At 41.5% G+C, this 17,085-nt stretch overlaps 1 protein-coding gene across 17 annotated transcripts in view; it reads left to right on the top strand.

Annotated features, from left to right (window-relative positions):
* ZNF521 (zinc finger protein 521) overlaps positions 1 to 17,085 on the top strand; it is a 235,677-nt gene that overhangs the window by 88,575 nt on the left and 130,017 nt on the right. For 16 of the 17 annotated variants that reach the window (XM_065053371.1, XM_065053367.1, XM_065053366.1 and 13 more), the window contains one exon: positions 7,282 to 10,634. In XM_065053371.1, coding sequence (XP_064909443.1) covers positions 7,722 to 10,634 — 2,913 coding nt within the window. In that variant the 5' untranslated portion in view covers positions 7,282 to 7,721. Of the gene's footprint in view, positions 1 to 7,281; positions 10,635 to 14,643; positions 14,865 to 15,982; positions 16,888 to 17,085 lie in introns of those variants that run through there. The other variant, XR_010470520.1, reaches the window with a different exon arrangement.

Genomic DNA, 17,085 nt, shown 5'->3' with positions numbered 1-17,085 from the left:
CAGAATGTGAACTGCTTACATTTTCTTTAATTTGGCTGTAGAAGATGGAATTCATTGGGCGCCGTCTGTTCAAATGAACTTTAAGCAACAATCAAGGAAAACATTTATGCTCCTCTCTACATATGTAATAGTAATATGTCTTCTGAAGAAGACATAATGGAACTGGAGGCTTAGGTTACCTTAGGAGAGCAATACAGGAATGTTAACTACTTATGTAGGCATTAAAGGCATTTTATAAAAGCAAGCAGGTTTTTCCTGCGAGGTATTAAAGTGCCTTATTTGTTGTTTCTAGGAGCTGCCTTTCTTCTGATTATGAAATCTAAAATGGTGAGACCTCCCTACCAGCTGTCTCGGTTCTGTTGGTCAGGAACCCCTGTATGTTTCTCCCCTAGTAATCTAACTGTTAATGCATTTAATTGGTGCTCCCAAAACAGTTTTGAAATATTGATAGATTTTAAAAACATCTGTAAATTATAAATAATTTTTAAAGTTCACGTTTCTCTTTTGAATGCCCATTACAGAGTATTAGTTTTCAAGCCATTTAATAAGTTATGAGACAAATGAGTGAGTTTAATGTGGGGTCACTGATGTGAAAAAAATGTGATGGTTGTATTAAAGTTGCAGCTTTTCCAAACCTGTGTACTTTTCTATTGAAAGTAAATGGAGAATGTTATATAATAATGTATATGTTATTTAACGTGACTTTAAAGGCTAGCACTATCTGCTAATTCTATTAGAAACTTCAAAACCACAGTTTGTTTCAGTGACATGTATGAGGCCATCACTGAAACCATGTTAAAACTTAAACACTATCCTTTGATCTTCTAGTTATTTAGATCTATGCAGCACACAGCACAACATTGTTTTATTTCAGCAATATCTAACCTCTTCGTTTACTATTTATTCACACCTGCATGTTCCCCTAAGATTCCTTAGCTCATTTTCAAGGTAGCCCTGCAGACAATTAGTGGTGGTAATAATATAAAATGTGTCCAGCACTAAAACCTGAAACGGCCATTACAAGTAAACTATATGATATATAATAACCACTCCACTCAATTACCTGCACAAAAATGCAAAGATTTAAAACTGTGGAGCTCTATCATACATCCAGTTAACTAACCTGCCTACCTCCTATTTAGTCCTTCCTTTCTTACAATTCAAATTCTATCTTGTAGCATGTCATCTGGTAAATTAGCAAAGGCTAATTTATTAATTGTCTGTCCCTCTCAATACATGTGTATGAGCACATATATGTGTACACAATTGTATATGAACGGGTCTTTGGCTGGTGGTGAGACAACAAATAATAACTACACAACACTTCAGTGCATACATGTGCACTCATAATCCATATGCCTGTGGCAGTACGTAGTAGATGTGTTTATGTACTGCTGCCTGGCATACTTGCTTTCTCATTTTTAGTATCTATTCTCGTCCTGTGTAACCCATTGTTATAAATTCTGTACCTGTTAAAGAAACCTTGCTATTCAGTACTTCAGGTGGGGTCCTGGGGGACAGTTGTGTGACCAGTCTGCCATTACTGTTGAGGGGGAAAAGTAGCAAGAACGTATCAGCAGGACCCAGAGCCCGGGGGGTGTCTGTCCAGCTAATCTGCTGGGCTTTCTCTTTGGTCGGGTCCAACAGCTTAAGCATTTTGCCAGCTCTGTGTTTCAGGGGGAGAAAGGATTTTTCTTTCAGGGATGGCTCAGACCTGGGAGATATGGGTTCTGTTTCCTCCTTCGCACAGATTACATTTGTAACCTGAGGCAAACCGCTCCAGCTTGTCTGTGCCCCAGTTACTTGAGCAGCAAAATGGAGAAAATAGAAAACTGCTGCTTACTGGGTATTGAAATTATTAATTTGTTCATATTTGTAAACTCTATTCTGTCAGAGAAACCTTATGTATTATGGCACATAAAGGTTTGCTGACATTTGCTTTAGGAATGTGGCCATTTGTCTAGCGGCAGCAAAAACACATTTAAATCATACGGAAAAATAAGGCATGATAAAGCAAGTGCGCTGAAGCATATTCCAGCCAAAGCATGCATATGTCATAAACCTTCCCGGTGACTAAGTAATGTTTTTCTGAAGCGGTACTGTTAATTCAGTCAACAGCACTCGGGATAAGATCACTTTTAAGACCTCGCGACTACTGGGGCTGGCACATGAGTGGCTGGCTGCTAACTCCACAGAGGTGCTTTTGTGCTCCGATGCTTCCCCCTTCCTCCCTCCCCATTCGTGGTATAACTCCTTCTGGTATTACTTCACTTTTCTGTTAGTGAGCACTTTCCCCCATAAATATGACTGAACAGGTGTTACTCCACTACTAACTGAGTTTCCAGCTGTCCTCCTCCAACACAGACCAGGCAAAATCTGTTGTTTCATCCTATTAGACAGACTAGAGAACTATCAAGCTTGAGATGGAGGTCTTCCTTGCAGGATACGGGAGTTTTGTTGCCAGAAGATGGTCAGGAAGGCCTGGCTGGCTAACAAAGACAGTCCTTCAGCTGCTGGGTGTAGTTCCAGTTTTGCATCCCCTTTGGCAGCAGCACAGAGACTGCTGCAGTGTGGCCAGCCAGCAAAATTAGGAAATAAGGACCTCTTTTATTTACTCAGGCTGCTGAATCATGGGCATTCCTGTCTGCTTGGAGAAAAGTCAGGCAGCTCTACTTTCCACTGGAAGTCTCAGGAGTGCTTGGTACTTTCATCTCAGAGTGTTCACACACTTGTTTTAATGTGCTTTATGGAAATGGTGAAACTCAGCAAGTACAGTTGGTGTAGAAAAACATCTGCACTAACTATTCACACACATTTGCATCTTTAAATAGACTTTCAGGCCTTGTAGCTGATTTCCAGCAAAGTTTTTTGGTTGTGAGTGCTAGAGCTTTCTTAGAGTCAGCGCGTGTGAAGTGACTGGTTCCAAAAATTAAAAATTTACATGGACATGTTAAGTGCATCACATTGAAACTCAGAATACTTGCCATAACACAAAAAAGGCATTTACAGTAAGTAGCACTTAGTGACTGCTGAAGGAAAAAAAGTAAGTCGATAGAGAAAATATATTTTAAAACTCCACAAACACTGTTGAATACCTGGAGCCCTATTCTGCCCTCAGATAGATGTGTGCCACTGCTGGGGTCTTGTGTGTGTGCATATGAATTTGATCCAGAGTATTTTTAAGCAGCTTGTTATAACATTAAAAATCGGTGCTTGTAATGTTGACATAGCTCGGGGTAGGTGTCTGCAGATTTATATACAGGTGGCTGTACGCAGAGTAGCAACAAACTGGTTGTATTTTCTATGAGAGTGGTCAGGAAAAAGGAGTTTGGAGTCATTTATCCTGACAACAGGTCAAACTGTACCCCAAACACTGTGGGAAGTGCCCCATGGAAAGCAGGAGTGGAGTCCCATCCTGAGCCTTTTGGTGGCTGCGGTGACCTTCCCTGGAGCTCCTCCATCATGGCTATGAGTGCCCAGCTCTGCTCGTCTCGCACCAGCGCACACGGGGTAGCCTCAGTGCTAGCAAGCCACGGATCTCTGCTATTTTGAAGGAGATGCTTTTAATGGTTGCACATTGATTTTATGGGGCAGCATCTTTGTGGGGAAGGGTGGGGAGACAGCAGGACAGGCAGTGCTGTCACTCATGTCCTGCTGTAGCAGTAGTTACCTTTAGTTCGGGTTTCCTCCTTGATCACTGTCCATGGATCCATTCTGAGGAAGCCACTGAGCTCACCCGGTGTTTAGTCCATCGCACACGATGTTCCCAGCGTTCAAGCTGGAACCCGTGCAGTGCAAGTCACTGCAGCGAGATATTTCCCTTGTTGCAGAAGGAAGGTTTCAGAAGTCCTTCTGCAGGTCACCGTCGGCCAAGGGGCCTGACCCTGGGAGCCCTGCATGTGGGTGCAGCCCAGGGCCCTCCTTCCACAGGGCAGTGGAAGCCAGGAAAACATGATGGCCACGTTGTTGGGCTCGTCCTCAGGAAAGTCCTGTTGTCCTTTACTGTGTGGAATTCCACCCCCCTGCCTTGCTGGTGCTTCTGGAGCTCTGGGAGATTGAGAAAGTTTAACATTGAGAGTTAAAAGGACACAAGTCGGACTTGTAAGTGGTTTGCTCTTCTCCTTTCTGCCCAAAGAGAATTACTCTGCAGAATTATTATAGGCTTGGATTAAAACAAACAAACAAAAAAGCCCAGCAAAGTGACACAGAGGGGGGGTCAGATTGGATGTTAGGAAAAGGTTCTTCACCCAGAGGGTGGAGGAGCACTGGAACAGGCTCCCCAGGGAGGTTTCACAGCCCCAAGCCTGACAGTGTTCAAGAAGAGACTGGACAACACGCTCAGACACATGGTGTGAACTGTGGGGTGTCCTATTCAGGGACAGTAGTTGGACTCGATGATCCCTGTGGGTCCTTTCCAACTCAGGACATTCTGTGATTCTGTGATTTAGATTTGTCAGTTGGAAAGCAAGAACCATCTCTGTGCTGTAGTTATGCTATTCGCCCTCCATGTCCTTTACCTTCTATAAAAGCTAAAGGAGAGACCCCTGAGCAAACAAGGAGAATTGAAGGGTGGAAAGGGGCTGCCATTGGTTACACTGTGGTCGCACTCAGCGCTTGATCCCGACCCTGCTGCCAGCCCGACAGCCCGCTGAGATCCATGAGCCAGGGGGAATAGTTGTGTAGTAGGTAAAACCGGGCAGGCGGTGGCCACAAAAAGGAAGTGATTTACTACCCTGTCAGTGATGGTACACTATTTATAACACTTACTATATATTCCTCTAAACAGTTATACAATAATATATCATTTCTGTGTAGGATATACATTTTAATACTAAATTTGGTTACAAAATATGTTGCCTAGGCAGTCACAGACTATTTTTCTTCACACAGTTGCTTGACATACATTCCTTTTTGTCTGCCAGCAGCGATCGTATGTCAGAAATACATTTGATTTTTAAGGGACAAAAGGTTTTTCCACTTAAAAGACCTGGATGAAAATATTCATTTAATATAATTGTAGAAATTTAAAATATAATTAAAATAATTAAATAATATAATATAATATAAACTATATTAATATATGTAAAATATATTAATATAATTTAATATATTTAATATAATTAAATAATTTGAAATAGAATTTAAAAATCATTTAAAATAAATGTAGAAAAAAATAACGTATTTTTCTGTAAATAGTTGTTCCACTGTTTTGTTCATTTCCAGTTTTAGTGTCAAAGCCAGAAATTTGAAAGGGCAGTACACAGATTTACATGAAAAATATCCTGTAAATATTATAGTCATTAATGTACCAACTTAAAAACTCACCTGGCTGATATGGTTTAGTATGTATGACAATGAGTAACTTTGCGTCAGTACATTGGGAAGCGATTTAGCAGATGGTAGTACTTATGTTGGAATGGCTGATTTTTATTTTTCAGTTTTTGTCTTAAAAACAAACACCTTTGTTTTGATTTCAAAGACATGGTACTTGGGCTGGGGTTTGGTTTTGTTCTTTAATTATACACCATTAGTGCAGATCTGTACGTAGGTAAATACAGATTTATATTTGTATGTGTGTGCAAAAGGTGTGTGTAATTTGTGAAACCCTCCTCTTCAAGACGTGAACAAGAGGATAAAAACCTGTGCAGTTTCCAACTGATCCTGAAAAGCGTGGTGTCAATGGGCAGGCATCCAGCCGTGGTGTTGGGTTGTTTGCTCAGAGTTAGATGTTTGCCATCTGGCATTGATAGTGAGATGGCGTTGTCATCAGTTTCTAGATGCAGGAAAGGAATGAATCCTCATCTGTTTCCTGTGGATAAGCAAGAGGTTGATAATCTAGTAAAATCTTGTTACCTTAAAGCAAGCAGGCTTGGAGTTTGTTTACTTAATATAGGCCGGCTCTAACCTTTATGTTGGTGTAGTCAATTTCTTGAGAGAAGGCTGAAGGTGTTAAGAAACCTAGTGCTTTGCAAAAATACCTTAAGAAAGGTCTTATTTTTCAAGCGGTTTATCCTGTCTTTTTCTGTGCTATTACTGTAGTCAATTTTACTTTTAAAAGGAAAAAAAGAAACCCCAAGCATCGCCCCTGGAAATGAATAGAAAGATTATTAGAAGTAGAGTGGTCTTTCAGGTTAACATTTTTAAAGAAGTTTTAGGTTAAGATAAGTATCGTCATTGCAGTATTGTAATCTACATTTAAAACAAAAGGTGCAAAAGCTGTAGAGCACATGTGTTGAAAGCAATAGTTACAACTTGCCCTGTCTAGAGGTGAGGTAATATCATGGATAACTAGTTCAGTTTATTATCTGGCTAGCATTTCTGTTTTGTCTTTTGCTTGTTGCTCATAAATCTTTCAGCTTTTACCATAACTGTTTATCATTTTTCCTGTTCCGAGTTTTTTACAAGTTGCTTTGTCTGCGCTCACCTCACAGTACAGGCTCTGCCGGACTGAGGAAGTTCAGCTGGCTGAGGCCTTTGCGAAAAGGAAGAAATGGTGGGCCACCTCTTGAACTTAAAAAGGAAAAAAAATGCTGTTCACATCTGACTCTTTTGGAATTTTCTCATTTTCCTTGATCCTGGCTGTTGGTTTGTTAGTTTGTTTTGAACATTTAATGGTCCAGCTGCCAGCTTTCAGTAACTGAATTGTGTCGTTACTGGAGAAATCTGGTTGTACTTTATTAGGGCAAACATCACTGTTTATACTGTTGTCCTGTTCCTCCCCTGTAATTTTTCCTATTATTGTTTAGAATAACACCAAAGTCTCTCTCAGTAATAGCTTTTTAAAAGATTTCTGTGTTCAGAAGCAACTTCAAGGGAAAAAAAAGAACCTGTGGCAAAGCAGGGACCGTCTTTTTATTAAATATTAGGCATGTGGGTTGACTGTATTAATTTTAAATCATTCCTGTAATATTTTCTCCTTTTCTTTGACTCTTCGATGCTCACATAATATGCAAATCATTTTACAATGGATACAAAAGAAACATTAAATATATTAAAATCTGCATTTTAATAAAGTTGTCAATGTATAATACATATCCTGCAACTTAGAAAGAATGATAAAAAAGCAATAAAAAGGTAATATAGGCACAGAGTTATTAAATAACTTTTAATGTTTTACAGTCTGATAAAAATAAATGTGGTCTTAAAGCTGTTGAATACGGGTGTAAGAAATATCCCAGTCTGAGTTTAATGTGTTTTAGTTCTGCATTGTGTATATGTATTTGCTGGTCTCCTTTGGACTGTAGCGATTAAGCTTGTGGGCATGTTTCTTTCTCATTTCAGATGGAGTGGATGTTGAGGATGACCCCACTTGCTCATGGCCAGCATCATCGCCTTCTAGCAAGGACCAGACTTCCCCGAGCCATGGAGAAGGTTGTGATTTTGGTGAAGAGGAAGGAGGCCCAGGGTTGCCCTATCCATGCCAGTTTTGTGACAAATCGTTCAGCCGCCTCAGCTACTTAAAGCACCACGAGCAAAGTCACAGCGACAAGCTCCCTTTCAAATGCACGTATTGCAGTCGTCTCTTCAAACATAAACGGAGCAGGGACCGCCACATAAAGCTTCATACGGGAGACAAGAAGTATCACTGCAGTGAGTGTGACGCAGCGTTCTCAAGGAGCGATCATCTCAAAATTCACTTAAAGACTCATACGTCCAACAAGCCATATAAGTGTGCCATTTGTAGACGTGGGTTCCTGTCATCTAGTTCGCTGCACGGTCACATGCAGGTCCACGAGAGGAACAAAGATGGCTCTCAGTCCGCTTCCCGGATGGAGGACTGGAAAATGAAAGACACTCAGAAATGCAGTCAGTGCGAAGAAGGCTTTGATTTTCCTGAAGATCTTCAAAAGCACATTGCAGAATGTCACCCCGAGTGTTCCCCTAATGAAGACCGATCTGCTCTTCAGTGTGTTTACTGTCATGAACTCTTTGTAGAGGAAACGTCTCTGATGAATCACATGGAGCAGGCTCATAATGGTGAGAAGAAGAATTCATGCAGCATTTGCTCTGAGAACTTTCATACTGTGGAGGAGCTGTACAGCCACATGGACAGTCACCAGCAGCCAGAGTCGTGCAACCACAGCAACAGCCCGTCTTTGGTAACTGTGGGCTACACCTCAGTCTCTAGCACCACTCCAGATTCCAATCTCTCGGTGGATAGTTCAACCATGGTGGAAACGGCTCCCCCTATACCAAAAGGTCGTGGAAGGAAGCGGGCAGCTCAGCAAGTGCCAGATATCACTGGTCCTTCGAGTAAACAGCCAAAAGTTACCTATAGCTGCATTTATTGCAACAAACAGTTATTTTCCAGCCTTGCAGTTTTGCAGATACACCTGAAAACTATGCATTTAGATAAACCCGAACAAGCCCATATCTGTCAGTATTGTTTGGAGGTATTGCCATCTCTCTACAATCTGAACGAACATCTTAAGCAAGTCCACGAAGCTCCGGACCCAGCACTGATTGTTTCTGCCATGCCTGCCATGGTGTACCAGTGCAACTTCTGCTCTGAAGTGTTCAACGACCTCAACACACTTCAGGAACACATCCGATGTTCTCATGGATTTGCCAACCCTGCTGCTAAGGACAGTAATGCATTCTTTTGTCCCCATTGCTACATGGGATTTCTTACAGATTCTTCTCTGGAAGAGCATATTAGACAAGTCCACTGTGATCTTAGCAGTTCCCGTTTTGGTTCCCCTGTGCTTGGAACCCCAAAAGATCCAGTGGTGGAAGTGTATTCTTGTTCGTACTGTACAAATTCTCCAATATTTAATAGTGTTCTTAAACTGAACAAGCATATCAAGGAGAACCATAAGAACATTCCTTTGGCCCTGAATTACATCCACAATGGAAAAAAATCCAGAGCCATGAGTCCCTTATCTCCTGTAACCATTGAGCAGACCTCTTTAAAGATGATGCAGGCAGTTGGAGGTGCTCCTCCTCGTCCTGCAGGTGAATATATTTGTAATCAGTGTGGTGCTAAGTATACTTCCTTGGACGGTTTTCAGACTCATTTAAAAACACATCTTGACACTGTCCTGCCAAAACTGACCTGTCCTCAGTGCAACAAGGAATTTCCAAATCAGGAGTCTCTGCTGAAGCATGTTACCATTCATTTCATGATCACCTCAACCTACTACATCTGTGAAAGTTGTGACAAGCAGTTCACTTCTGTGGATGACTTGCAGAAACACCTACTGGACATGCATACGTTTGTGTTCTTCCGCTGCACCTTGTGCCAAGAGGTTTTTGACTCCAAAGTCTCCATTCAGCTACACTTGGCTGTGAAGCACAGCAATGAAAAGAAGGTATACAGATGCACATCTTGCAACTGGGATTTCCGCAATGAGACTGACCTACAGCTTCATGTTAAACACAACCACCTGGAGAACCAGGGCAAAGTACACAAGTGCATCTTCTGCGGCGAGTCCTTTGGTACAGAGGTGGAGCTGCAGTGTCACATTACTACGCACAGCAAGAAGTACAACTGCAAGTTCTGCAGCAAAGCTTTCCATGCTATCATCTTGCTGGAAAAGCACTTAAGGGAAAAACATTGTGTTTTTGAAACAAAAACTCCAAACTGTGGAACGAATGGGGCATCTGAGCAGGTTCAGAAAGAGGAAGTGGAACTCCAGACCTTGTTGACAAATAGCCAGGAGTCCCATAACAGCCACGACGGCAGCGAAGAAGATGTGGACACGTCTGAGCCTATGTATGGCTGTGACATTTGTGGAGCAGCTTATACCATGGAGACTCTCCTGCAAAATCACCAGCTTCGAGACCACAACATTCGACCTGGAGAAAGTGCCATAGTAAAGAAAAAGGCTGAACTCATTAAAGGGAATTACAAGTGTAATGTGTGTTCTCGAACATTCTTCTCTGAAAATGGGCTTCGAGAGCACATGCAGACACACTTGGGACCAGTGAAACATTATATGTGCCCAATCTGTGGCGAGCGGTTTCCGTCTCTTCTGACTCTTACTGAACATAAGGTCACACATAGTAAGAGCCTGGACACTGGAAACTGCAGGATTTGCAAGATGCCTCTCCAGAGCGAAGAGGAATTTTTAGAGCATTGCCAAATGCACCCTGACTTGAGGAACTCCTTGACAGGGTTCCGCTGTGTGGTGTGCATGCAGACTGTGACCTCCACACTGGAACTGAAAATCCACGGCACGTTCCACATGCAGAAAACTGGAAACGGTTCTGCCGTGCAGTCCACGGGACGTGCGCAGCATCTCCAGAAACTGTACAAGTGTGCTTCTTGCCTGAAGGAATTCCGCTCAAAACAGGATTTAGTGAAACTTGACATCAACGGTCTGCCATATGGTCTGTGTGCTAGCTGTGTTAATCTCAGTAAACGTGGTAGTCCGAATGTCAACATCCCTTCGAGCAGTAACAGACAAGGCATGGGCCAAAATGAGAACTTGAGTTCCATTGAGAACAAAAGCAAGGCAGGGGGACTGAAGACTCGATGCTCTAGTTGCAATGTTAAATTTGAATCAGAAAGTGAACTCCAAAACCATATTCAGTCAATCCACAGAGAGCTTGTTCCAGACAGCAACAGTACACAGCTGAAAACACCACAAGTATCTCCAATGCCCAGAATCAGCCCCTCCCAAACTGAAGAGGTAACCCTTTTTTCTTTGCTCTTGACACCTTCCATCCTTTTGGAAAATATCCCACTTTTTTCAAGCTGTCTTGTCACTTGTCATGAAACGCTTAGGCTGAACCATGTTACATTTCCATCCGTAGCCATTACCTAGTAACTTCTTTCTTCTTGATATGCCTTACATCTTGGATTGAATTGTACGGAATAGGACTAATTCCAGTCTCCCTAGGATATTGTCTTCTGCATCACTGAGGAGACCTATCTTCATGCCAGCACAACTGAGATCTGGAATCTTATCCTAGCTCCCTTATGCGTTGGAATCCCCAGCTAGGAGTTGTGCTTACGGCAGAGAGCATTAATGACAGAGGAGTAGAATACAGTGAGCCAAAATGCTGGCATAAGGGGTGGATTTTTAAAAAATATTTGTGAGCAGCAAATTGAGGGGTTTTTTTGGTAAACTGTGTTGTAGACATTCGTTTTCCCCTCTATGGCATATTTTGATTAAGTAGAAGTGCAATACTAGCCTAAGGTAAATTGAGAAATCAGTCCTTTGGATGCAATTCCTGGTTGTTTCTCTTTCCTTTCCTGATGAACAACATTCAGATGTCACTGAAACACCTACCACACCTGATGATTGAAATCCCATTCGTGCAGCATCACTTAAAAAGTAAATACATATTTCAGAAAAAAGAAAAACAAAAAAAAGGGGGTCAAAACTCTTGAAAAATCTCATCTACTTCCTCAGTCACCAGTGACCAAGTAATAACACCTGTATACGGGAACATAGAGGGCCAGTGTACCAAGAGAAGGGAATCTGTTTTATCTTCAGAAATATTATCAATACAATGTCTTAGAGTTAATATTTTAGGCATGGTAGCTTGCATAGTGACCCCTTGTAGTTCAGGAAGCCTAAAAACACAGCACAAAGAAATGATAAGAAATACTAGCTTTTGTTTTAAGAAAGCTCTTGACCTGTAATGGTACAAGCCTGGTGCAACCCATTGCTGTGAATGTGTGTGGATACCCTGTGGCTAGAGAGCTGCTGCTCTCCCGCCACCTTCCTCGCTCCCTGTTTGTGAGCCCATCTGTTGGGTATGAAATCTCTCAGCCTGTCATCCAACAGTGTTGTGCAACCTGGAGGGCAGGAGGGAGGTAGAGAGGGAGGAAGGGAGATACATAAGGATACGTGGGCCAAGAGGTAAGGATTTGTGGAGCTACTGAGAGCATATCTGGACACAGGCTGGGAGAAGGCCACTGGAGCAGCACAGGGACTGGAGTGCTATTGAGAGGGAAGCAGAGCTGGGAGACGAAGGTGAAGTACGAGGCAGAAGGTATCTGCCAGGGAAGGGCCCTGTGCTTTCATGACTTCTGCATCTCCAGTCCTCAAAATGCGCTGTGGTGGGGGACACTTTTGGGAATGCGATGTGGTGTGGAGTTTATGGAGGGAGCAGGTTGTTGGATGGAGAGCCACAGGTCAAAGGTATGAGAACTACAGGATTGCCAGCTGCATGTTTTTGTCAGATGCAGGGCAATCCTGGTTTCTGTTTCTCTCATCTTTCCCCAAGTGACTACTTGAAATCTCCCCAGTCATGTTGGAAGCCAGTTCCTGCTACCTTAAGCACAATCAGAATCATGCATGTTCAGACAGTTACCATGATAAGATGTTATCAGCTTGCCTTGAAAACCAGACAAAAAGAGATCTGGGGGTCCTTTGTTGGTGATATAAGGTCAGTTACATTCAGTGCCACTGGTGAATCTTCTTGTACTTGAATCAAATGTAATCAGAGTTCTTATGTCTTCTTCTGGTTGGCATCATGTTCCTTTCTTTAAGCCTTTTAATTTTTCTTTTAGAAATGTATTTAAAATGAAAAAGCCTTTTAAATACAGCAACATCTGTGAATAGCATTTGCCTACTTTCAAATCACCGTTTCCCCTCTGTCCCCTTTCAGAGTGTGTAAACTGATTTTTCAGTGTCTATGGTTCTAGTCTCCACATAAGTAACCTAGACTTTCAGATTCCTTTCTCATGGGAAGCGCAAAACTATCCGGTTCCTGATAGAGCATTAGTACTTCTGGAAGCCATAAATGTGTGCTTGTAAAACCCTGAAAGATAATTTATTTTTTTAACAGATATTACTGGATTCAGATGGTAGTGACGCAAGCATTATAGCAATGAGAATCAAAATTTAAAGTGGTAATACACAAATGCTTAACACTGTAGATTGGATGTCCAGGCTGAGAGAAGTGAAAACATAAGCATATAACACAAACAGTAAAAACAAATTGGATTTCTAAAATTTGTTATTAGTCAGTGGCTTTGCTACTCCACTGGAAGGATATTTCTTGAATTAAATGGGATGTTGAAGACAGCTACTTAAACATGTTATTTTGGGGAAATGTTCAACAACAAAAAAATAAAATATCATAATGTTAAGGAGCAAAGGTTTAATTTGCATTGTTGAGAGTCACATGGTTTGAGATTTTAACCTTTATATAAAGAACATTTGATTCCTGAGGCAAGAAAAATATGGAGACTAGTTGTCAGACTATTACTAGTGCTGAATAGCCCTTGTTACTCAGTAATGGATTACTATGGTAAGAGTAGTAGAAAATACCTTTTTAAGATAAAAGATAACACTAAAAATGTCACTTCTGGCTTCTTTGCCGAGAATTCTCATGGTTGAACTAGAAAACTTACTTTTTTTGCCTGTACTCAGTAATGTGATAGGGTGCAATTACCTGAGCATGGTTTAATGTCATCAGCTGAGCTGTCACCTGCTGAGCTCACCCTGATCGCTAAAAGAAATAGGGTGACTGGAGTCATCTTCACTGACAGTTACCTTTTAGTTGGGATGGGAAATGATGGGCAGTGCTCATCATCAGTTACAACAACTCAAGGAATAGGTCAGAACTCGTTAAGTCAATTGTACTGCTGAATTTAGTACCCGTAAGCTATCAAACAGACTTAAACAGGCAGAAGGTGGATAACTAGCTATTGGAAGAGCTTTAAAATTGTAAGTCTGTAACTTATTCTTTGAGCTTAATGAGATGCTGAATTCAGGTTGTAGATTTCTTGTAAAGATCTTGAATTATTGCAAACACACTGTTAGGCAAGGATAATAATCTTGGTGATAGGTAATATTCAAAAGTGTAGAACAAGCTCTGATATGATAGTGAATTGGGAACTAGACATCAGTCCCTTTTCTATCGCTCATTTGCTTTGCTGACTTGAACAATTCAACTTGAACATCTCTGCTTCATTTTCGTTATTGAGAAAATAAGAGTGATAGTTCCTGAAAGGTGTGTTTCCATGCTTAATTGCAATACATTTTTTGTAAAGCACTTCAAAGACGAAAAACAGTGTTCAGGAAAACCTGTGGAGCCTTGCTTCTCTTGCTCCTCCTTAGTCTGCTGTCATGCACCTATTGAGAGAACTCAGCAGAATTTGTGCCCTCACTTCTTGAGCTTCACAACTCCTGTACATGCAGAATCATAGCAGTGTAACTGTACAATAATAATTATACTGTTAATTGTTTAGCTGGGAGGGAAGGAGTAAATAGACTTCAGCTTACACCAACAGTTTATTGGTAAAACCTAACTTATGCTAGTGTGTCCATATGTGCAACTGCACTTGGTTTGGGGTCCTGTTGGTAACTTCCACAGTAGATGCTCAGCAAGCATAATTACTTCTGTAAGTAGCTTAAGCTACATATCACTTTGTTCCATGAATGTGAAGCTCATGTGAATACTGTATTACCTGTGGCAATGCAGGCAGTCTTTCATTAATAATACAAGAACACTCTGGGGTTTCTGGTCCTGAGAGGAGAAGGAGCAGTGCAAGTACACTGCCAAATTACTGCAGGAATAAAGATGCTTATTTAGGTGTTGCAAAAGACTTGCAGAAACTCACTATAGCAGAGAGTATCAGCAGTGCTGGACAAAGGAGAGAACTGGCGACTGTCACACCAGCTGAAGAACAAAGTCAGTATGAATCTGGGGCTGCTTTTCTGTCCTGTTATGGTTGTGCAGAGCTGTATGCCAGGAGGGGCATATCACAGCAGGGGACACCGGGCACATCACAGCACCCTTCTGGAAGGAGCCATGGAAAGTGTAGGCTGACAATGAGCTTGTGGAGATGGGGTCACAGAATTCAGATGCTGCAGAGAACTGGTGGCTTCTTGAAACTCAACTTATCCAACCTCAGATGAATCCAGAAATGGTATCACCCTGGGAGAAAGAATGGAGTTCAGGTAGGTGTACTGTTTTATCATTACATTATTTTCTGTTGGTTTTCTTTGTGGGCCCTGAATCTACCTTTCTTCTCTTACTATTACTCCCCCCTTCTCAAAACAGTGCCAGACTCATAAGGACAGAAAGCAGGAACTGCCTTTTGAAGTAGCTGGTTTGTTTCAGCAGCATGTACTGGCAAACAGAGGCGGAAAGAAAGGAGAAAAGACTGTGAGCAACCCAGAAATATTCCCAGATGCGTGCTTTTGGCAGGGCAGGCAATAGCATTTAAACAACATAAATCACTGTGCTTTTAACTGAAAAAATGCACTGAAATCAATAGTCATGCATTTAATTGAAATACATAAAGAAATTAAAATAATCCTCCTCCTCAGCAATCCAAGCTGATCATTCTGACTGCAGGATTTTTATGAATAAGCACATAAACTTGTAATGTAAACATTAGAAGTGGTGCCTTGTGTTTCCTGTCAGTGAATCCAGGCCCAGAACAAGTGATTTTCACGGTGGATTTTGGATTTGGGGACAGAAAAAGGTACAGAAGGTTTGTTGCTGATACAAAGATTTGGCTTTGAAATAGTTTGTGGAACTAATCTGTGGCAAACATATTTTCTGCTTCTGGAGTTTCAGAATGAGCTCACTAAAAATACCTTTTTTTCTTCTTGCATCATTTTGACATTGTTTTCAGGAAGGTATTGTTTAATATGTGACCACATGTATTTTTAGGATGGGCTACCCTGTTTTTCTTGCCACAGTACGCCACCTTCATATTATGCTACGCTCTGATTTCTGGTAGTACCATTGCCATGGACTGGCTGACAAGATACAGGCTTAAGCATTTCTCTTTTGTCTTCACACATCCAGTAGTGAGCTATCACACAGAGTCCTCTCTGAATTTAACAAGTGTGGTGTTATTTATTAACCTGTTGCTTTAAATTTTCACAAAGTTAAGCAGCAAACTTCCCACTTTCTTAGGCACACCGTGAACTCAGTTTGTAAAGGAAGCCCATGTGTTGGCTGGGAGCTGCTAAACAGAAGCAAGAGAGATGATTGTTTTGAGTTTTCTTACTTTCCTGTCCACTGATCATTAAAATCTAATGCTGTTTGTCTCATTATTTGTCAGAGGCATCAGGTGGGGAATTTGGAGAGGCACCTTCTTCACAACTTTGGAAGACTTTGCATGAGAGGAAGAAAGGATAACATGTTCTCCAAAGTTTTCAAGAGCACCAAACCAAGATTTCCATGAAACAGTGCAGTGTGGGGGAACGCCTGCTAGAAGAAAGGCAGAACTGGAGAGGGACACAAGAGTGTGGATGAAGACCCTAAGCATCTCTGTGTAGAGATGCAAATGTAGATTCAACAAAGCTTTTATGAGACAAAACCTCCTGAGATGTATACTTTAGCAGGTCAGCTGTGCAGCCTGCTGTCTTCATGGGGCTTTCCCTGTACATGTATCTGCAGGCCAAGCAACCAGGCTAACATGCCACGATTTCCATTCTGCACAGCCCCAGTGCAAAACCGGAACAGTGATGAGTATGTGTATTCTAACCTCAGAAAAGGGTAGAAAACACAAGAAATTTCCACTACTTTTCTAGCCTCATTATCTTTAGGAACAACACATGGTAAATCATGGCATGTTCTCTATATGCTGGTTTGCATACCTCTAGACAGTTCTGTCTTCCCTGTATTACTTTTGGGGTACTCCTGGGCAGTTTTAAGCAGAACTTCATAGAAGAGTGGGAATCTCAAAGCCTATAAGGTTTTTGCAGTGTTTAGGAAGACAGGTCACCCGGCAGGTGGTAGCATCCAGATAGGAAAGAGGCCTTTTAGAGAACCATCCAAACCAGGAAGATGGCTTTAACTGAAGTTCACACCTGGTTTTTATGCAAAAGTCAATCAGTCACAAGAAATGAAGCTATAAGAAACCATGATTTGTTCTTTGTGGTGCTCACAGACCAACTTCTTAAGTGACTGTAAATGTTTTGTGAAGTGTTTTTTATCACTGCTCAATAAAGTTCTTATATGTAATGTGTGTCTTATTTGTCTCATACCACAAACGTAACATCCGAATCTGTTACTCTGTCATCAGGGAAATAAAATGGGCTAACCATTAATTTAAAATGGATATGTAGCCCCAGTACTGCTTGTTTCAGGAAGTTGTACAAGATGAACATACATGAACCACCTGATATGTACCATCTTGGTAAAGAGTCCTCTTCTTTGACC

This window comes from Columba livia, chromosome 2 (genome assembly GCF_036013475.1).
Source record: "Columba livia isolate bColLiv1 breed racing homer chromosome 2, bColLiv1.pat.W.v2, whole genome shotgun sequence".
Lineage (NCBI taxonomy): Eukaryota > Metazoa > Chordata > Aves > Columbiformes > Columbidae > Columba > Columba livia.
This window is presented reverse-complemented; position numbering and strand designations above follow the sequence as displayed.